We start from the raw sequence: 23,484 nt of genomic DNA, 5'->3' as shown, positions 1-23,484 counted from the left end.
GTTAGGGGGATCAAAATCCACAGAACTAGATTTACTTTGTTCTGCAAGTGATATAAATTTATTCCATTAAACATTAACTTCTGGTAGCAATCTTGCTCTGGTTGAGTGACATGTAGCAGGTGTCAGGTCAGCAAGTCAAACCAGATACAGCATCATGACAGGAATAAAAATGCTACACCTGGACTAAGACTAGCATTCAGCAAGATAACTTCCCCAAACAATGTAACCAACTCAATTTGGTTAGGGAATTTATTTTTACATTTCAACTAAAAGCAAATATTTGAATTTGGATGATTGTAACTTTATTGCCAGAATGAAAAGGACCCCCATTATTTTGCTACAAACAAACAAGTGGGCAAAGAAACAGAGTATCAAGTGCATATATTATGGTTATGTAAGGGCAGACTCAGTTTAACAAAATCAGGCCTAGCTTGCCCATATGGTGCTACCATAAAAATTACCTGCTGGTAGTAGGAGTTAACCCCAAAAGTGTCTGAAATGTTTTTAAATATTTTGCCTGCCCTGGAGCAAAAAACAAACAACTTGCCAGCATAAACACAAATAAGTCTCTTATCAGGAATGTCTTTTCCCTCACACTTTTTTTTTTTACTAGATCTAAGCAAAAAGATGTCTGAACGCTATGAAATTACAGAGCAGTAATAACTGCTTCCTTTAGCAATAAAGATATTGGAGCTTTGCTATATTCAAGTTCCCCTTCACTTGGGATCTATGTGAGAAGAAAAATTCACTAAAAATATCAATCAACAGGTGACTTTTGGGAAACAAACCAAGTCACTCTTTGCTCCTTTCTCTGAGAGGAAATAATTTTGTAAAAAATTCTTTTTTGTGCTCTATTTTTTACAGTCTAGTGCAATGGTATTTTGGATGAATGCCAGCAGCTTTCTTTTCAGGGTCTTACCAGATAAGTGCCAGATTCTCAAATCATTTTAGGAGCATTTTCTTACACTGTTTCACAGAATAGCTCAGAATTAATAAGGAACCAACAGTTACTACTTTTCAAATGCAAATATGTTTCAATCTAGTAAATACAGGCCTCTCTTCAACAATTCCTCTAGTGTCTATATGGTGTGGAGAATAACCTTTGTTTTCCCCCAAATAAAAATCCACACATTACAGTCAGGTTAGCTGCAAGTCAGTACCAACTCAGTTTCAAACTGTACCGGGAGAGATTGTTTTAGGTTATTATGATTTCACACTTTAATCTACGATGGTGTGGAGAATAACCTTTGTTTTCCCCCAAATAAAAATCCACACATTACAGTCAGGTTAGCTGCAAGTCAGTACCAACTCAGTTTCAAACTGTACCGGGAGAGATTGTTTTAGGTTATTATGATTTCACACTTTAATCTACGATGCCCAAAGCAGACTTCCTTCAAGCTACAGCACAGTACGAACTCACTAGCCCTGGATTTCTGTCACGGTTCTATCCCCAATAAACTGTAAGATCCTCACTAGACAAGTCACAAGCTCTGTGTTTCAGTTTTCTTAGCTGTAAACAGAGGTTAACTCAGATAATCTTCCAGCTGTAAAATTCTGGGTTGTGGTTCTATCACAGCTGCTGCTGATCCCTCGTCCTTGTCTCGGCTAGGTCATCGGTCCTAGGCCACAGTTCTCCGAAGGAGGGCAGTGGGGGGCTGGGGGGGGGAGGAAGAGGAGGAGAACTTGGACTTCCAACAGTCTCAGGCAGAGCCGGTGGAGACAAACTTGAGGCTGTTCTAACAATAGGACACATCCAGTTGCTTTTCTGCAGCTCAAACTTGCCCAACTCTCTAAGCGGCAGGACTGAGCCCCCCTCCCCCCGGGCATTGGCTTTACCTTTCTCCTTGTTTGGTGTTGGAAGGCGGAGGGTGCAGGACAGTCTGGTTCCCCTCCATCTCCACCACGCACTTGGTATTCAGTTCCAGTTCTGGGGGGGGGGGGGCAAAGAGAAAGAAGGAGGCTGCAAAGTCTGGGCATCCATCAGCAGGCACCGCTGCCCCTGCTCGGCCCCGAGCGCCCCGAGCCCCGCTCCCGCGAGCCTCCCGGCGCCCTCGGCTCCCCCCCCCCCGCCCCGGCCCCAGTCTCCAAAGTTGCCCCCCGCCGGCTGCGCCGCGGGAGCGGGGTGGGGGAGGAAGCGGGGGGGACTCACCTCGCCTGTTCATGGGCCGAACTCGCACGGCAACTTTTACCTTGGTGTCCGACATGGTTGCCGAGCCCCCCCGCGCCGGCCCCGCCCGCGCCAGGCGCCCGGACCGCGCGGCTCCCCGAGGGCGCAGCCCCGCTCACTGGGCGCCTCGCGGGGAAGCCTCCGTGCGCGGCCCCGGCCGCGGCGCCGTCTGCGGCGAAGGGCGGTGCGACGTCGGAAGGGCCATCCCGGGGGGAGCGCCAGACGCCGGGAGCCGCCGCGCCCGAGCGAGGAGGGGGCGGGGGAGGGGCGAGGCCGGGCGGCCGGGCCGCGGCGCCGCCACGCGCCCTGCCCTACTCCCGTCCGCGCCGCCGAGCCCCCCGCGCGGGCGCTGCGGGCCGCGGCCCGGCCTCCGGCCCCGGCCCGCCCGCCATGTTCCTGGCCCCCGGGCCCCGGGGCCCGGCTCTGCGCCCCGGCGGCGGCGCCTCGCTCCCGGCCCCCGGGCCCGGCTCTGCGCCCCGGCGGCGCTGCCCAGGCCGGGCCGCCCGAGACAGCTCAGGCTCGGGCTGGGCCGAGCTCCCCGGAGGCTGGCCCGGGCGGGAGGGGGGCGCCGCAGGCCGCGGGGTCTCCGGGGGGGGGGGGCGGGCCGGGCCCCCGCCTCGGGCCACACCTGCCCGGCGCCGCCGACCTTCTGCCCTGCGGGATCCCGCGCGAATCGCGAAACCAGGGTTTCCAGGGCCCCCACCCGGCCAGAAAGCCCTTCACCAAGCGGGAGGGTTTCTGGCGCCCCACCCGGAGTGCGCAGGTCCCGAAGCTGGACGCTGTGCGGGCAGAAAACTGAATACCAAGTGCAATGCCTTCCCTGTGGTCCAGAGTCCTGGCCTTCCCACATTCCATCCCGGTGCCTCTCCTCTCCTTTCTCCTTTCTCCTTTCTCCTTTCTCCTTTCTCCTTTCTCCTTTCTCCTTTCTCCTTTCTCCTTTCTCCTTTCTCCTTTCTTTCTCCTTTCTCCTTTCCTCCTTTCCCCCTCTCCTCTTCTCATCTCTGTTACTTTTCTTTTCTCCTCTTCTCTCTTCACTTCTCCTGTCTTCTTTTTTTCTTCTTTTTCTCTTTTTATTTTCCTTCATCTCTTCTTCACAGTTGCAGATTCAAGTCTATCTTTCCATCTTGAGTTTTCATTCATTCTTGCTGTGTACCTGTGATGAATACAGAATTCCCAATGTGAACCCTATACCTACGAAGTTGCAAATTTAAGTCTTCCTTTCCCTCCCTCCCTTCCTCCCTTCCTCCCTTCCTTCCTTCCTTCCTTCCCTCCTCCGCCTGTGGACCTATAATGAATAGGGTACTCTATGTAGAAGCTACCTCCACAATGGCAAATTTAAGTGTTAGAGTTGACTTATTCACCATCACACAGCATGTGTCAGACAGAATTTGAATTCAGGTGTTCTTATATCTGAGGTTTGTGCTCAGTCTACTGACTTGCCATAATTTGATGACATGTTAGATTCTGGTATCTTATCCTGTTTTCCAACACAAATGCTATCACCCCTCCTATCCACCATACATTCCCCATAATGACACATTGGAGGAAATTATAATTTAGTTAGAGAAATAAGTTGTTTAACCATAAAATAAATAATACATAAGTGCAGTAGATTATATAATTCAGTCCTGAGGAGTAGAAAAATTCAGGGTATTCTAATTTTTTCCTGATTTTCCCAAATAGCTAACCAACATTCAGTCCTGTCAGATCTTCCTGACACATACATCCCTTCTTCTTTGCATCTGCCATGACCTTTTGTTGACGCTGCTCTTACTGATATCTCCAATTTGACTTCCTTGCCTCAAGTCTTTTCTCTCAATTCTCTCCACTGCCAGTTGGATCTTCCTAAAACAGTACTTCTAGCTCATAACTACCCTGTATGAACAAAAACCTGTTCCACCCTCTCTATCGAAACTTAACTCTTAGTACCAGAGCTTTTACTAAATTAGAGAACCTGGAATTTCCACTGGGGAAGCAAAAAACATGGTGTCAGTATTTCAGGATCCCTAGGCAACTAAGACTTCAATTCTAAAGAATATGTTAATCTGCAACTAATTAGTGTACAAAAAAGGAGTTTCATATAGTTATAGTTATCACAGGCCCACAGGTCCAAACCAAAAAAAAAATCTTATCATAAAAGCTATAGTAACTTTATGTTTCTTCCTTAAGGATATGATTTCTCTCTCATAACACCCAATTTGGATCAATGTACAACATGGAAACAAATGTAAAGACTGACATTGCTTTCTGTGGGGGTGGGTGGTGGAGGGAGTTAAGATTGCGGGAAAAATTGTAAGACTCAAAAAAAGATTTTTAATTTAGAAAAAGATTAGAAAAAAGAAAACCATATGGTTTTATGAAAACAGCTCTAGAGAATGATTAGGCATAGGAAAACACAAAAGAGCCGAGTGGTCTCAAAAAAAAATAAATAAAAGCCATAGTACTAGAGCTAAATCTTGAAAGACAAGGATTCTATAAATTAGAGATGAGGGAAAAGACTTTACAACTTATTTTCTGTTTGGATAGTGCTGAAAATCAGAACTTCCAAAGTCATAGGTCTCACCATGTCACTAGTCTATTGGATAAACTGGAATGGTCCTTATATTCCCCTATGACCTCCATGGTCAAATACAAATTCCTCTAGTTGGCATTTAGAGCCTTTCATAACTTAGTTCCATTTAACCTGTCATACCTTTTTTTTTTTTAATTACTCTCCATGAACTTTGTGATTCAGCCAAGCTGGCCCTCTTGCTATTTATTTCTTGAAAACAATATTCTTCCATTTCTGTACTTTTGTTTAGGTTGTTTCCCCATGCCTAGAATTCCCTCTCAACTACTTTTGGCTGTTAGAATCTAATTGACTTTGCAGATCTGATCTTTTTAAATGTTACAGATTTTTTTCTTTTTTCTTTGAGGATTTTCTTCACTTCCATCTGCATTCCCAATAAGTTGTTCACTTTTGTTTCTTTGGTGATGTTTGCCACCATATATTCAAGTTTTTCTACAATGCCAATTATTTTTTTAAATGTTGGTCTTTTATTTTTTCAATTACATGCAAAGATAGTTTTCAGCATTTTCCTTTTCATAAGCTTTTGAGTTCCACATTTTTCTACCTACCTCCCTGAACAATGTGTAAGAGATTATATATGTAAAATCATGTTTAACATATTTCCATATTGGTCATATTATATCAGAATTAAAGGGAAAACAAACCATTAGAAAAAGAAAAAACATAACAAATTTTAAAAATGGATTTAAAAATAGTCTGCATTCAGACAAATCTTTTAGAATTGTCCTTGATCACTGAACTGCTGAGAGGAGCTAAGTTCATCATAGTTAAACATCTCACAATGTTGTTATTAATGTTTACAATGTTCTCCTGGTTCTGCTCACTTCACTCCTCTTCAGTTCATGCAAGTCTTTCCATATTTTTCTGAAGTGTGTCTGCTCATGATTTCTTATAGAACAATAGTATTCCATTATATTCATATACCATAATTTGTTGACACCTCCCCTCAATTGATAAACATCCCCTCAATTTCAAATTCTTTGTCACTACAAAAAGAACTGGTATAGTTATAAATATTTTTGTACATGTGAGTCTTTTCCTCCTTTTTATGATTTCTTTTTTTTTGGTTTTGTTTTTGCAAGGCAGTGGAGGTTAAATGACTTGCCCAAGGTCATACAGCTAGGTAATTATTGAGTATCTGAGGTTGAATTTGAACTCAAGTTCTCCTGACTCCAGGACCAGTATCCTTATCCACTGTGCCACCTAGCTGCCCCATTTTTATGATTTCTTTGGAATAAGAACAAGTAGTAGTATTGATGGATCAAAGAGTATGTGCAATTTTTTTGCCCTTTGGACATAGTTCCAAATTGGTCTCTAAATGTTTGGATCAGTTCACAGTGTCACCAACCATAATGCCAATTGTTTTTGCTCTACAGGTCATAAATTCTGCTTACACAATTCTTATTTCTCTTGGGTACATTCTGCTGTGGTTCTGTGGCTTCTTGAAAATCCTCAGGGTCCTTTGTCTCAACAGGTATTGATTCATTTTGATTTGTCTTACAGTATTTATTCATAGATGTCTATACTCACAGATATGAATGTCATTTCTTTCTTTTAATAACTTAATGTTGGCTTATCTGCTTGTACTCAATGTCTTTAACTGAACTTTTTTCCCATCAGAAATTTTTGATAATTTTTTTCCCTTATATTCCCCTATTGTTAACTTTCTGACTCCTTCCCTTATGATGGCAATTTCCCTTGGGGCTGGGCCTTGAAGATATTTCAGCCTCTATATATACTATGCAATTCACATCTCATGCCCTCAGTCTCTTACCCATGTAACTTCTGGAGTATATGTCTGCTTTAGACTTGGTGGAACAGCACATTCTGGGGTCTACTCCATTTCCCTCTGCTTCTCTGTAATCTGATGGAGTAATGTTACAATATAATACATTATCATGCTACTATCCTAGTCAGAGTAAACATCTCATCTTTTAAAATTTTATTTGACATGGGTGTGAAGGGGGAAAGGGTTTGAATTGAGTTCTATTGTAAACCTTTTGGTTTGCTTATAGAGCCCTGCCAAAGCCTGGTAGATGATGCAAAAGAAAATGCTAAGTGAGCACCAATTAGAAATTGACCTTGCTTGCTTGTTTATCAGAATGTAATCTTCTTTGGTGTCTTAGATCATCAGATAGCTGAAATTGCTTTATATTTTGTGTATACTTCATATTTTGGAGAATTTAAAGAGTCATGACAATTGGAGAAAGTGTCTTGACCCAGAATTTTCCCTCAGCTCAGGTAAAATGCCAACTACTACCCAAGGTCTTTCTTGCAACTGTTTTAGTTCAAATAAATGTCCATTTTCTTAGAAGTCCTATTATACTTATTTGTAGCATCATCTTTGTTACCCTAGTTCATATGACACATGATGGATAAAGAGTTATTGAGCATTAGAGAGAGCTGGGGTCAAGTCCTTCTTCTAATTGATACTGTCTTTGTGAACCTGAGCAAATTCCTTATCTTCTCAGTGACCCCCAAGGAACTCTCTAAGACTGTAAGTTGCGAAGCTCATGCTGATCTGCATTGGCAGAGGGAAACTCCTCACTGGTATATAAGTATCAGTGAAATGATAGGTCATTTTTAAAAAATGATTTTCGAAGTATTATACATTCATCATTCCATTTAATACTCATCCATTATAATAATCCTATGATATATAAATACATATATATATATATAAAGAAGTTATTATTGTTTCCATTATATAAATGAAGAAAATGGGCCAGAAAGCATCCAGCAAAGGGAAGCCAGTTAATGTCTTAAGAGGATGAGATGAAAGAACCAGGGATGCTTAATTTGAAGAAGAAAAGACTTTGTTTTTGTTTTTGCTAAGTAGTGGGGTTAAGTGACTTGCCCAAGGTCACACAGCTAGGTAATTATTAAGTGTCTGAAGCCAGATTTGAATTCAGATCCTCCTGATTCCAGGGCCGGTACTGTATCCACTGTGTCACCTACCCCTTGAAGAAGAAAAATTATATTGTCTTCAGATATTTAAAGGATTGTCACATACAAGAGGAAATAAATTTGTTTTGACTGATACAAGAGGCTACAATTAGGAATAAGGAATGTAAGTTGCAAAGAGGCATATTGTATGATATAAGGGAAAACTCACTACAATTAGAGATATAGAAAATTGAAATAGGTTTCCTTGGGAGCCTATTGGGAGGTAATAGAATTCCCTTTATTAAAGGTATTCAGACTGAATGGATGATATTGGGAATACAGAAAGAAAAATTGAAATAATTTAATCTAAATTCTCATATAAGGCAGGAATCCTAACAGGTAGTCATTCAACCTCTGATAGAATGCTTTTGATGATAGAAAGTTCTATAATATATAATGTTTGATTGCTGGAAAGTTCCAATTTTATGGCTTTATTTTTTTGGTTGTTTTGTTTTGAGAAACTCTCTCCCTATTTCAGTCAATTCTCTTTTAACTAGACTTTTCTATAGGCCCATTCCCATTGTTGAACATTGCTGGAGTTTTGATCCTATTCATTTCCAATTTAGGCCAGTTCAGCCCTTTTTAGCCAATTTCTAGCCAGTTCACTGTTTTGGTAAAGGACTTAGTACAGACATCTGATCAACTTTAACCCCTTTGCAATTTAGAATTCCTGATCTTAAGTGATTTATTAGCCTCACCTTTCATATTAGGAAGGATAACAGGCATGTGCCACATCACCCAAATGCAATTATTTAGAACTGAATTTAGTCCTGAAATTTCTTTCATAATTTCTATGCAATTAACCTATCTTCAGGAGCAATATAAACTATGTCTATTTCTACTATATAACACAGATGTAAAATCTCATTTAAAGTTTTCTCGTCACAACATCCCCAATCCCCTCAACAGTTTCCATTCATTATATCATCCGGGTCACCCATCTGTGGAGGGTATCTATCTTAAATGCCTCTCTTATAATAATGGAATTCAGAGGCAGAATGAAACTTGCAAATAACTCATATTTTCATACAATTTTTTTTCTTCACAAAAATTTCTGAGGTAATTTTTGCAAATAGTTATTGAGATAGTTAAGTGAAGTCACAACTTGTTCATCTTGGAGCCAATTTTTGCATCCAAGACTCTTGTGAATAGTACATTTTAGAAATTATATAGTACAGCTTCTTTTGTTCATGTGATAACTATGGCCCAGAGAGATTATACTGCTTTCCCAATAGAGATAATAGGTAGCAAAATTTGAATCAAATTTGAGAATTTGAACCAAAGTCTAAAGATTTTCACTAGAATACACTACATTAATATATTCTTCAGAAATGGAAATAGCACTCCAGATTACCAGCAATAGTTAGATACAAAAATTATGAGAGGTTCAATGTAGTAAAATTAGGGAAAGCAAGGCTATCAGGCACTGATTTCAGTAAAAAGCATTTGAGGAGGAAAACCCTCTTGCAGGAGCAATAATTAACTGTTAGATATTGATAGTTGACTACTGCTAGAGTGAGTCTGTAGTTTCAGGCTAAAATGTAGTGTCATTGTTAGGAAGGATAGGGAAGGATTCCTAACAATTGTCCAAGTGGCTCATGAGAATTTTAGATACTTTCTTTGTCGTTAAATACTCTATGATTTTAAGTGATATCTCTTAGATCAAGAAGACATTCAGGTATTATATGTTCTGTTTGGTATATGTTAATGGGGGAATTGACACATAAATGCCACAATTCTCTGAAGTTGTGGGAGTAAGCTGCATGCCTCTGAAACTGTTATAATCTGATGAATGCCAAATAAAGTGGACCTAATATTTGGCTCAATCAAGATTCTTTGTTTCTATTAATACAAGCCAAAATAGAATCTAATACTTGTTGAATAAATGAATAATTATAGCTGAAAGTAGGTGTAAGTGATTTAATGCTACCACTTGTTCTGCAAGGTGGCCAAAGAGGTTGCCTAGTCTGGGATTTAGCCAACACTCACAGCACTAAAAACACGAAGAGCTTTCTTGCAGAGAGAAGAATAGATCAAACAATGATTCCCTCAGGAATGACTGCCTATCTCCAGATGCTTGATAGTGTAATAAACAAGTCATTCAAGGACCATTTACACATGGAAATAAATGACTATGGAAAGAAATCAGCTTGGAAACTTTCTGAAGCCTAGCCTGCAAGAAGTGACTTGGGTGAAGAATTCATAGGATAAAATCACCGAAAGCTATGTTGCCAATGCATTTTGAGCAGGAGAAGAAGTGCTCATTTAAGGAGTACTCTATTGCTGGACATGAGAAATTGGAGACATAGTTCTACAGGAAATGGAGTCACGAGAAATTTAGACCAGAATTCAGGGTATAGAGAGTTATAATAATTTTCCAGAAGAAGATAACATGACTATTTGAATAAATGTAGATTTTTATTCATGAATAAATGAATGTAGATTGCTATACATAAAAAGACATGATATAAATATAAGAGTAATATAAGTCCTAATGCATCTTTTGGAGCAAAAATTAATATAAGCTGGTCTTGTTTTCATGGAAATACTGTATAAAAGAGTTATCCTCAAAAATTATTTGATACTGGATCAACTAAAATAGATTATAGCAAAAATGAGCATTTATTAAGCATTTTATAAATGTATTTCATTTGATCTCCACAACAACTCGAGGTAGATACCACAGTTAAAATCAGGTCTCCTGACTCCAGGCCCAAACTCTTCCACATCTTCCACAGAACATGTAAAATACTAGCATATAACATATAAAAAAGAAACAAACAGTAGTGTAGTGTTTGATAAACTCAAAGATCCCAAACTCTGGAGGTAGGACTCATCATTCAAAAAAAATGCTAGAAAGACTGAAAAATATTATGACAAAAATTAGGTATAAATGTCTCACACTATATCCCAAGATAAATGTCAAATAAATAATGATTTGGATACTTGGGTGATATCATTAAAAAAATTAGAGGAACAAGAAATTACTTTTCAGATAGATAAAGAAGGAAAGTGTTCATGGCCAAGCAAAGGATATAAAGGATCATGAAAGATAAATTGGATAATTTTGATGAAATAAAATTAAAGCATTTTTGCACAAACAATATAAGTGCAACTAAAATTAGAAAGAAAACAAGTTTCTCGAATAAAGTCCTTATATCCAAGATATATAAAGAATTTATTCAAATTTGAAAGTGGCATTCTCCAGTAGATAATCAAAGGAGTTTTAATGAAAAAATACAATGAAAAATTCCCCAAATCAATAATAGAGATGCAAATTAAAACAATTCTGAGACTCTGCCTCATTCCTATCAAATTGGCAAAAATGACATAATATGAAAATAGCAAATGTTGGAGGGGCTATGCATAAAGAGGTATACTAATTCATTTTTGTGGAGTTATGAATTAGTCCAGCTATTCATGAAAGCAATTTGAAACTATATTCCAGAGGTCATTGAGTTGTCAATATCCTTTGACTTCATAATACCACTAATAGTCAAATACTCCCAAATAGATCAAAAAGGGAGGGAAAAGGATTTACATGAACAAAGATGTTTGTAACAATCTTTTTGTTAGAAGAAGAAAAAACTTAAAAATAAAGGAGTTGCCCATCTATTTGGCAACAGCAAAATAATATGTTTATTGATGTAATTAAGTGTTATTGTTGTAAAAGAAATTTTAAAATGGAAGGTTTCAGAGACAAGACCCACAAGAATTGGTGCAGTGAAGTGAATGCTACCAGGAAAACAATTCATATCACAATAATAAAACTTGAGAACTACAATCAATGCAAGGACAAATCATGATTCCACAGTACAGAATATGAAGGATACTACCCATCTCCTAACAGAGAATTCATGAGCTCAGGATATAGAATAAAATATATGCTTTTGGTCATGACTAATGTTGAAATTAATTTTGAGTGTGCATATTTGTTATGAGGATTATCTTTTTCTTTTTTATTCATTTGAGTCATGGGTGGTGAGCTAGAGAGAAAATAAATGTTTGTTGAAAACAAATAATAAAATAAAGAGGAACCAAGAGAGTAATATACACAAAAAGTAGAAGAATGTATAAATTGAAAGTCATTAAAGGGACTTTGAAGTTTGGATAGTGAAAAAAAGTAATGAAAATCGTGGAGAAGAGATAAGTGAATAAAAGTTCCTTATTCCAAGTGGGGAAGTACAAATAAGAGCAGACTATTGTATAAATTGTCAGACTAGGTTTCTTTGGATATTTTTACTTAATTGTTTTTCCCTTTCACAAGAGAATATTCATTTGGGGGATAAGAAATGACTTATATAATGACAAAAGACAAAAAAATACATTTTTAAACCAAAGAATTCTTATCACATGCTGTTTCATACATGAATGGCTCCTATTTAAAGTCAAAGATTTTCTCACCATCTTCTCAAAGATATGTTGAATGTAATGTGATTTAATGTAAACTATTAAGTAATAAATGGTAGTTATTTTGGTTATTATTCAAACTATTCTAGGGCTTAATATCTTCAATTGAATTCAGAAAGCTTTATTTTTATGTGCCATTATGTGCAGAGCATTGTACTTCATGCTGTAGGAGATAGGAGGCACACAATATTCTGTTTTTATGGTCTTGTAGGGAAATAGGGCACATACATGGTTATAAGGCTTGGAAAAATAATCATTGAGGTATAAAACAAAGTCTATGAAAAGTTGAGGCTTAATAAAGAAGTCCTTTGATTTAGACTTTCACAGAATCTCAGAACTGGAAAGGACCCCAGTTGTTATCTACTCTCACTAATTTAAACAAAAATTCTCCTGAATTGCCACTGATAAGTAGGCATCCAGCCTTTGTTTGAAAATTTTAACGAGAAAGAATGTCCTACCACTCAAAGCATCTGTTCCACTTCTAGCCAGCTCTAATTGGTAGGAAATATTTCCTCATATCAAGTTTTAGTTTACCTCTTTGCAACTTCTACCCCCATGCCTTCTAGTTCTATTCTCTGGGGCCAAGAATAGTAAGTAATCCTTGTTACTTGTGGCAGCCCTTTTAAAAGCTAATGAAGTAGGGAAGCTCTGGGCACAGAGAAATGTAATCGTTTTGTATTGGAAACTTTTCTGAACTGTGGGGGCGGGGAGGTGTCCTCAATTCTGTGTTGGATCTTTGTGAACCTTATTTCCTAAGCTACTTTGGACTTTAAAAATAAGTCTGACATTACTTAGCCTTAGGACAAGAGCATACATGGTGCCAATAAATGCCAATCACACTCAGGCAATAAGTACCACTCATGGCAAAACAACTCATGTGCCATCACACCAAGTATTAATTAAGCCCCAACTTTGTAATATACACAGTGGACTTTATCACTCCTTCACCAGGTATTGATTATTCCTAATATACCACCAATCTGCCCACCCCAGAAATGGAACTGAGCAAGGTTCCCTTTTGACTTGCTTTCTTTTCTTACTTGACTCAGAGGTAGGCTACCCTGGTTGATTCCTTTCCTCTCTTCCTTTCTCTAAGTTGGATCCGTGGACTCCAGCTCCATGTTCCTGGACCAGTGTGGTCTCAGGTGACTGGATCTATGTTGATCTAAGCATAGTCACTGCCTTGTGACTGTTTCCTTTCCCTTTTTCCTTTTTGAACTTGTCTATCCTCTTTGCTTTCTCTCTCAACCTTCTGTTTTAATTTGACTATCCTCTCTGCTATTCAATCAACTGTATCCTTTTGCTTAATTTTATCACCTTAGAAACATCTATCTCCTTGAAGAAACTCCACTATCAAGATGAGCAGAACCAGAAGAATATTATATACACTAGCAACAGCATGGGTTGATGATGTACTTGCTCATTCCATCAGTAAAATAATCAGGAACAATTTTAGGGGATTTGTGATGAAGAATACATCTGTATCCAGAGAAGGAACTATGGAGTTTAAATGAATACCAAAGCCGATTATCTTCAAAAGTTCTTACATAATCTACAATTTTGCCATCTCTAATGTTTTCTTTTTTCCTTTTGATTCTTCTCTCACAAGTTCAGTTTTGATCTATGCTTATCATGGATGCAAATGTAATGCCTGTGTCAGATTGCCTTCTGTTGGGGGGGGGGGGGGAGTAGGGAATAGAGAGAGGGAGAAAAATTAAAACTCAAAACCTTGCAAAAAAAAAAGGCTGTTGGGTGTAGGCTGGATTGGAATGGGATGATGATATTTATCCTTCATTCTCAAAGAACACCACGACATCAGGGAGGTGATACCATGACAAGCACAAGATTTTGAGTGAGGGGGTGCTATGCTAAGTCACCAACCTCACTTTCTTCTCCAGAGTTATCTGGGTCTAGTTCCAAGCTATGAATCAGGATGACTGGAGATGACCCTGGATGTGAGGTAATCAGGGTTGAGTGAGTTGTCCAAGGTCATACAGTTAGTAATGTCAAGTTTCTGAGGCCAGATTGGAACTTCTGTCTTCCTACTCCAAGGCAAGTGTTCTAACCACTGCACAACCTAGCTGCCCTCAGATTTGAACTCAGGTCCTCCTGACTCCAGGCCTCCTAACTATATTCACTGTGCCACCTATAAAGATTTATTGGCAACAAGAAGATGAATTAGGAGATCACTGAAATAGTCCAAGTTAGAGGTGACAGTAACCTAAACTTTGATAGATACTATGTAGATAAAGAGAAGGGGATAGATATAAGAAATATTATATAAATATTATATAAATAAGAAATATTATATAAAATAGGAAATATAATAGGAAACAAAATAGGAAAGAGGTGGCAATGAATTGACTATAAGGAACAAAGTGAAGTGTAAAGGATGACTGAATCTGGGAAAAATTACGAAATAAATGAAGAAGATGGATCAGTTTATGGGGAAAGGGAAAGAGTTGCAGTTTGAACATTTGAGTTTGAAATGTCTATGGGACTTCCAGGTGAAAATATAAAATTGACAATGGGTGATATGATACTAGAATCTTGGAGAGAAGTGGGAGTTGAATATGTTGATTTAAAAGTGTCTGGAAAGAAATGATCACTGAACCAAAAATAGTGATGAAACCATTGAGATCTACATTGTCATATAATGTGGAACCGAAAGAAAACAAGAACCAAGACAGAGCTCTGTGGAATACTCATACACAGGGAAAAGGGCATATCCCAAGTTGTCTATATACTAGGCTTTCACTCCCTGCATGTTTATGGTAGGAAGAATTAAAAAGACACAAATGGAAAGGGAGTACATTCCAGACATAAGCAATATTTATAAATCAACCTGTTCTTATTAAGCACTTTCTATGTGGCAGATAGTTAGGCTCTGGAGACAAAATACAATGAGTGAAACAATTCCCATTCAAAAGGAGCTTTTGTTTTAATGGGGGGGGGAATGGACCTGCAAAGAATATAAGAAATAAAAGACAGGGAAAGTAAAAACAATTGAGGGAAGCAAAAAGGACTTTATGTTGTAAACCTTAAAAATGATGGGTCAAAATAAAATGATAGAAAACATAGGTTAGACATAAAGTTTTATTCTCTAGGATTTACTGTAAATCTAGATTGTAGAAGTCGTTATAGTAATGAACACCCTGAGCAGAAGGCAATCAGAATATTAATATAGAAGAAAAGTGGGGTTGTGGGGAAACACTAGGATATACATAGCAAGAATAGACAAAACCTTAAATCTCCTTGGAGGACATTCTATTAAACTGAACAAAATTGATGGAACACTATTGTTCTGTTAGAAACCAGGAGGGATGGGAATTCAAGGAAGCCTGGAAGGATTTGCATGAACTAACTGATGCTGAGCAAGATGAACAGAACCAGAAGAATATTGTACACCCTAACAGAAACATGGGAATGATGATCAACCTTAATGGACTTGCTCATACCAACAATTAGGTACAATTTTTGGATATCTGCGGTGGAGAATGCCATCTGTATCCTGGGAAAGAATTGTGGAGTTTGAACAAAGACCAAAGATTTTTGCCTTTAATTTAAAAAAAAAGTTTTCTTACTATGTAATTCTGCTATATCTCATACTATGTGTTTCTTCCTTAAGGATATGATTTCTCTCTCATCACATTCAACTTAGATCAATGCATACTATGGGAATGATTAAAAACTAACAAACTGCCTTCTGTGGGGGATGGGGAGAGGGAAGCAAGATTGGGGGGAAAATTGTAAAACCCAAAATAAATAAAATCTTTCTAAAATTAAAAATATTGAACAAAATCTCATCAAAGGAGTATCTATCATCTTTATACAGTGCTATTTTGTCTAAGGGAGAACTCATTCTTTCCTACATTGAAGTTCAAGTAAGTCCAGACAAATATTCCTTTCAAAATCTAAAGGAGGACCCATTCCATTCCTCACAAAACTAAGAAAATCAACATTTGACTAGAATATAGATTTGACAAAATAATAATTTGATTATGTCTAAGATAGAACTTGGGATATGACTTCAAGGAAGGGGAAAGTGAACATGAACAAAGGTAGAAATTGGAAACAATATATACTTAGGGCCAGAGTTGTTTAATTTGGAACTTAAAAATATATGAATAGAGTAGTCAGAAGAAAATGTTAAAAAGACAGGTGGTTGCTGATCAGGCTATGAATGCTATCTTACCTCTACCATTATCCTCATCCTCACAGTCCACATTTATATAGGACTTTTTGGTTTACAAAAGGCATTATTATTAGGCATTTGTATAATCTTATCAAGTATTTTACATTTTACATCAAGTATTTACATTACAAGATTTCACTTGATTCTTACAATGCCTTTGTCCTTTTTTTACTGATGAAGAGAAAGGCTTAGAGATGGTTTAAGGACTTTTCCACACAGACCCAGTAAATATGGTATTCGAGTTAAGATCTCTCTTGACTCCAAATCTGTCTAATACACCTTTTGTAATATTCATATTAAATAAATGATCTTCACATTATTATTCCCATTATAAAAATGAGAAAGTTCAAGAACAGGAAGGTCAAGTAATATCGAAGAACATACTCTTAGCAAGTTCTTAAGATACTAGGTCTTTTGATTCCAAAGGAACCTACTACTTCTTCAACCACACCATATTACCGCTCAAAAAAACACAATTTTTCAAAACTATATGCAAATATTATGAAAATTGTATTATTCAAAAAAACTAGCTACCACTCAAAAAAAAACAGCACAGGATATAGCTGGACTGGCAAACTGCAGGTAAACCATCAATAAGTAAAGGATTCAAAAGATGATGTGTGTGTATGTGTGTGTGCATGTATGTATTACAATAGACACACATACAGACACAAACATATACAGAAAGATACTCTCCCTCTAGAGCTTAGTGAGCCAAAGAGAGCAACAAAAGAGATGTGATGCTTACAAATCCATTTAGTCAGAATAGGTACTTAAAATTACTTTGAATGTTAGCATGGACATTTACATTAGACCAAAAAAAAAATAGTACCTCTTTTATCAGTGAATCAATAAGCATTTGTTTAGGGCCTGATAGATTCTTTATCTGATTCAGTAAAGAGAAGGGAGAATTTCCTTGAACTATCTGAGGTACTCTGAGATTTTTTTTATTTTTTTATTGAGATATTAAGCAGTTTTTTAAAAATTGAAAATGTAGAATAAAATGAAGTCAGTTATGTTGTCTTTCTATTTTTTCTATTTTTTTTATTAAAGATATTATTTGAGTTTTACAATTTTCTCCCAATCTTGCTTCCCTCCCCCCACCCCCACCCCACAGATAGCACTCCATCAGTCTTTACTTTGTTTCCATGTTGTACCTTCAGCCAAATTGGGTGTGATGAGAGAGAAATCATATCCTTAAAGAGAACAGAATTCTCAGAGGTAACCAGATCAGACAATAAGATATCTGTTTTTTTTTCCAAATTAAAGGGAATAGTCCTTGTACTTTGTTCAAACTCCACAGCTCCTTATCTGGATACAGATGGTACTCTCCTTTGCAGACAGCCCAAAATTGTTCCCAATTGTTGCCCTGATGGAATGAGCAAGTCCTTCAAGGTTGAGCATCACTCCCATGTTGCTGTTAGGGTGTACAGTGTTTTTCTGGTTCTGCTCATCTCACTCAGCATCAGTTCATGCAAATCCCTCCAGGTTTCCCTGAAATCCCATCCCTCCTGGTTTCTAATAGAACAATAGTGTTCCATGACATACATATACCACATTTTGCTAAGCCATTCCCCAATTGAAGGACATTTACTGGATTTCTAATTCTTTGCCACCACAAACAGGGCTGCTATAAATATTTTTGTACAAGTAATGTTTTTACCCTTTTTCCTCATCTCTTCAGGGTATAGACCCAGTAGTGGTATTGCTGGGTCAAAGGGTATGCACATTTTTGTTGCCCTTTGGGCATAGTTCCAAATAGCTCTCCAGAAGGGTTGGATGAGTTCACAGCTCCACCAACAGTGTAATAGTGTCCCAGATTTCCCACATCCCTTCCAACAATGATCATTACCCTTCCTGGTCATACTGGCCAATCTGAGAGGTGTGAGGTGGTGCCTCTGAGAAGCTTTAATTTGCATTTCTCTAATAATTAATGATTTAGAGCATTTTTTCATATGGCTATGAATTGCTTTGATCTCCTCATCTGTAAATTGCCTTTGCATATCCTTTGACCATTTGTCAATTGGGGAATGGCTTTTTGTTTTAAAAATATGACTCAGTTCTCTGTATATTTTAGAAATGAGTCCTTTGTCAGAATCATTAATTGGAAAGATTGTTTCCCAATTTACTGCTTTTCTTTTGATCTTGATTACATTGGTTTTATCTGTGCAAAAGCTTTTTAATTTAATGTAATTGAAATCATCTAGTGATGTTCTCCAACTCTTCCTTAGTCATAAACTGTTCCCCTTTCCATAGATCTGACAGGTAGACTAGTCCTTGATCTTCTAATTTGCTTATATTATTGTTTTTTATGTCTATGTACTGTAACCATTTAGATCTTATCTTGGTAAAGGGTGTGAGGTGTTGGTCTAATCTAAGTTTCTTCCATACTAACTTCCAATTATCCCAGCAGTTTTTATCAAAGAGGGAGTTTTTATCCCAGTGGCCGGACTCTTTGGGTTTATCAAACAGCAGATTACTATACTCCTCTCCTGCTTTTACACCTAGTCTATTCCACTGGTCCACCACTCTATTTCTTAGCCAATACCAAACAGTTTTGATGACTGATGCTTTATAATATAATTTTAGATCGGGTAGTGCTAAGCTACCTTCATTTGCATTTTTATTAAGCTCCTGGCAATTCTTGACTTTTTATTTCTCCATATGAATTTACTTAAAATTTTTTCTAACTCATTAAAGTAATTTTTTGGAATTTTGATTGGTAGGGCACTAAACAGATAATTTAATTTTGGTAGAATTGTCATTTTTATTATATTAGCTCTACCTATCCATGAGCAGTTGATATTTGCCCAGTTATTTAAATCTGATTTAATTTGTGTGAGAAGTGTTTTATAATTGTTTTCAAAAAGTTTCTGGGTCTCTCTTGGCAAATAGACTCCCAGGTATTTTATATTGTCTGAGGTTACTTTGAATGGGATTTCTCTTTCTAGGTCTTCCTGCTGTATTTTGCTAGATATATATAGAAAAGCTGAGGATTTATGAGGGTTTATTTTATAACCTGCAACTTTGCTAAAATTGCTAATTGTTTCCAGTAGTTTTTTGGATTATTTCTTGGGATGATCTAGGTTGACCATCATGTCATCTGCAAAGAGTGAGAGTTTTATCTCTTCCTTCCCAATTCTAATTCCTTCAATTTCTTTTTCTTCTCTAATTGCTGATGCTAACATTTCTAATACAATATTGAAAAGTAGTGGTGATAATGGGCACCCTTGTTTGACCCCTGATCTTATTGGGAATGCCTCTAGCCTCTCCCCATTGAATATAATGCTTGTTGATGGTTTCAGATAGGTACTGTTAATTATTTTAAGGAACAGTCCATTTATTCCTACACTCTCTAGTGTTTTTAATAGGAATGGATGCTGTATTTTGTCAAAAGCCTTTTCAGCATCTATTGATATGATCATATGATTTCTGATAGGTTTGTTATTGATATAATTGAGTATACTAACAGTTTTCCTAATATTGAACCAACCCTGCATTCCTGGAATAAATCCTACTTGATCATAATGTATTATCCTAGTGACTACTTGTTGTAGTCGTTTTGCTAAGATTTTATTTAGGATTTTTGCATCTATATTCATCAGGGAAATAGGTCTATAATTTTCTTTCTCTGTTTTAACTATTCCTGGTTTAGGTAACAGTATCATATTGGTTTCATAGAAAGAGTTAGGCAGAGTTCCATTTTTCCCTATTTTTCCAAAGAGTTTATATAGCATTGGAACCAACTGTTCCTTTAATGTTTGGTAGAATTCACTTGTGAATCCATCAGGCCCTGTAGATTTTTTTTTAGGGAGTTCAATAATGGCTTGTTGAATTTCTTTTTCTGAGATATGGTTGTTTAGGTATTTAATCTCTTCTTCATTTAACCTGGGCAACTTATATTTTTGTAAATATTTATCCATTTCACTTAGATTATCAAATTTATTGGCACAGAATTGGGCAAAATAATTTTGAATTATTACTTTAATTTCCTCCTCATTGGTGGTGAGTTCACCTTTTTTCATTTATAATACTAGCAATTTGGTTTTCTTCTGTCTTTTTTTTAATCAAATTGACCAGAGGTTTATCAATTTTATTGGTTTTTTCATAATACCAACTTTTGGTTTTATTTATTAATTCAATAGATTTTTTTTTGCTTTCAATTATATTAATTTCTCCTGTAATTTTTAAAATTTCTAATTTGATATTTGATTGGGGATTTTTGATTTGTTCTTTCTCTAATTTTTTTAGTTGCACGTTTAGTTCATTGATTTCCTCTTTCTCCAATTTATTCATATAAGCATTTACAGCTATAATGTATCCCCTGAGAGTTGCTTTGAATGAATCCCATAGGTTTTGGTATGTTGTTTCATTATTATCATTATCTAGGATAAAATGGTTAATTCTTTCTATAATTTGTTTTTTGGTCCACTCATTTTTTAAAATGAGGTTGTTCAGTTTCCAATTTGTTCTGGGTCTATATCTCCTTGGCCCAGTATTGCATATGACTTTTATTGCATTGTGATCTGAGAAAGATGTATTCACTATTTCTGCCTTTCTGCAGTTGATCATTAGCTTTTTATGTCCTAGCACATGGTCAGTTTTTGTATAAGTTCCATGTACTGCAGAGAAAAGGGTATATTCCTTTCTATCCCCATTCAGTTTCCTCCATAAGTCTACCATATCTAATTTTTCTAACAATCTATTTACCTCCCTAATTTCTTTCTTGTTTGTTTTATGATTTGATTCATCTAGATCTGATAGCGGGAGGTTGAGGTCTCCTACTAGTAGAGTTTTGCTGTCTATGTCTTCCTGTAATTCTTGCAGCTTCTCCTCTAAGAATTTGGGTGCTGTCCCACTGGGTGCATATACATTCAATATTGAAATGACTTTATTGTCTATGGTACCTTTTAGGAGGATAAAGTTTACTTCCTTATCTCTTTTAACACTATTTTTGCTGCTGCTTTGTCTGAGATAAGGATTGCTACCCCTGCTTTTTTTACTTCAGCTGAAGCAAAATATATTTTGATACAACCTTTTACCTTTACTCTATATGTATCTTTGCTTCAAATGAGTTTCTTGTAAGCAGCATATTGTAGGATTCTGGTTTTTAATCCACTCTGCTATTTGCTTAAGTTTTAAGGGAGAGTTCATCCCATTCACATTCAAGATTATGATTACTAATTCTTTATTGCCCTCTGTGCTATCTTTCCTCTGTTTGTATTTTTCCCCCTTCCCCCCTTTTATCCATATTCCCCAGTATTTTGTTTTTGAATACCACCCCCTTCAGTATGTTTGCCCTCCTATATCACACCCTCCCCTTTCTTTTCCCTTCCCTTCCTTTTGTTATTTCCCCTTATTTCCCCCACTCCCCTTCCCTTTCCTCTGTCCCCCCTCCCCTTTTCCCCTTTTAATACTTGAAAGGTTAGATGTTTCACAAGTTAACTGAGTATGTGTAGGTTGACTTTAAGTCAAGTCTGATGAGAAGAAGATTCAGGTCTCCTCTGCTCCCTTATTCCCCTCTATTACCATAGGTTTTTTGTACCTCTTAGTGTAATGAGATTTGTCCCATTCAATCCCCTCCCTCCTCCTGTCTCTTTCCTGTCCCCCTTTTTAGGGAGGTAGTGTATTTTTTTAGATCATTCTATCTCGGTCATAGAAAATTCCAAGTGTCTGTCCCTTCTAGTTCAGTATATTCTATTGGATAGAGTCAAAATTCCTAAGAGTTATTAGAGTCTTTCTCCCAAGTGGGGTTAAAGCCAGTTACATCCCATTAGATAGCAGTCTCATGGATAGGTCATGGATGTCCATCATTTCTGGCTAGGTGTATTCTCTCTGTTAGAGTTACATTTTTCAGGATTTATGAGAGTCTCCCCCCCCCATGCTGGAATATAGCCAGTTTCAACTTACTGGATTGCATTTTTTTCCTTTTACCGCCCCCCCCTTTTTACCTTTTCATGTGTCTCTTGAACCTGCTGTTTGATATCCAAATTTTCTTTTTAAGTTCTGGTCTTTTGATCAGAAATTTTTGGAACTCTTCCATTTCATTAAATGTCCATCTTTTTCCCTGGAAGAGAAGGCTCAGCTTTGCAGACAAGTAGATTCTTGGCTGCATTCCAAGCTCCCTTGTTCTTCGAAATATCTCGTTCCAGGCCCTTCGATCCCTTAAAGTTGATGCAGCCAGGTCTTGCGTGATCCTTACTGTGCCTCATTGATATTTAAATTGCTTCTTTCTGGCTGCTTGGAGGATTTTCTCTTTTACCTGATAGTTCTGCAGTTTGGCCACAACATTCCTTGGTGTTTTCATTTTAGGATCTTTTTCTGGTGGGGATTGATGTATTCTTTCAATAACTACTTTGCCCTCTGATTCCATGATATCAGGGCAGTTTCCCATCACTAGATCCTGTAATATTAAATCCAGGCTTTTTTTCTCTTCAATGTTTTCAGGAAGTCCTATAATTTTCAGGTTGCCCCTCCTCGATCTATTCTCGAGGTCAGTTTTGTTGATGAGGTATTTTACATTTGCTTCTATTTCAGTTATGTTTTCCCAAAAATCATTCAACATATATCAAATCCCTTTACAACCAAAAACTAATAAGAAATTTGATTCCATTTATGCAACCAACATTCATTAAGCACCTATTTTGTACAAAGCACTCTATTTAAGTTCTGGAGAAGGATGTTTAAATAAGACTGATCTCTTAGAATTTACTTTCTAGGAGAAATTAAATTATTGCTGAAACCAAATCATGGTTCTTACTTTATTTTAGCCACTAGAGCTAATTTTTAAAAATAAGCTATGGACTTTGTTGGCCCTGATATTTACATGCTTTCTTTTCTTTTCTTTTTTTCATATGACATCTTTTTTGTTTATTTATTATATATTATTACAATAATCTTGTTGTGAAAGTAAGCATAAACCCCCCTCCCCCCAAAAGATAAGAAACCTCAAGAATAGTGACAGAGAAGAAAAAAAAGGAAAATTGTACTTCAGTCTATGTAGAATTGTCTTCCCCATCATAGCCACCAGAGAAGTTGCTTCATTATCTTTTTCCAACAGTTGCTATTACTAGCTGTATTTCCCTCCACTCTATTCCCTCCACTCTCATTTTTTCTATTCTCTCTCCCTTCACCCTGTCCCTGCTCAGAAGCATGTTATATCTGAGTAACCTCTCCCACAATCTTCCCTCTCTTCTA

General features: G+C 37.3%; 1 protein-coding gene and 1 long non-coding RNA gene across 12 annotated transcripts in view; one reads left to right on the top strand and one right to left on the bottom strand.

Moving 5' to 3' along the window:
- Positions 1 to 2,238, bottom strand: part of KIF13A (kinesin family member 13A) — a 262,629-nt gene extending 260,391 nt beyond the window's left edge. For all 10 annotated transcript variants that reach the window (XM_074207196.1, XM_074207200.1, XM_074207201.1 and 7 more), the window contains exons 1-2: positions 2,150 to 2,238; positions 1,837 to 1,927 (exon numbers count right to left, since the gene is read on the bottom strand). In XM_074207196.1, coding sequence (XP_074063297.1) covers positions 1,837 to 1,927; positions 2,150 to 2,204 — 146 coding nt within the window. In that variant the 5' untranslated portion in view covers positions 2,205 to 2,238. The remainder of the gene's footprint in view (positions 1 to 1,836; positions 1,928 to 2,149) is intronic.
- LOC141502451 (uncharacterized) overlaps positions 1 to 23,484 on the top strand; it is a 79,739-nt gene that overhangs the window by 43,828 nt on the left and 12,427 nt on the right. For both annotated transcript variants that reach the window (XR_012472529.1, XR_012472530.1), the window contains exon 5: positions 6,113 to 6,210. This is a non-coding gene — a long non-coding RNA (uncharacterized LOC141502451). The remainder of the gene's footprint in view (positions 1 to 6,112; positions 6,211 to 23,484) is intronic.

This window comes from Macrotis lagotis, chromosome X, assembly GCF_037893015.1.
Source record: "Macrotis lagotis isolate mMagLag1 chromosome X, bilby.v1.9.chrom.fasta, whole genome shotgun sequence".
Lineage (NCBI taxonomy): Eukaryota > Metazoa > Chordata > Mammalia > Peramelemorphia > Peramelidae > Macrotis > Macrotis lagotis.
This window is presented reverse-complemented; position numbering and strand designations above follow the sequence as displayed.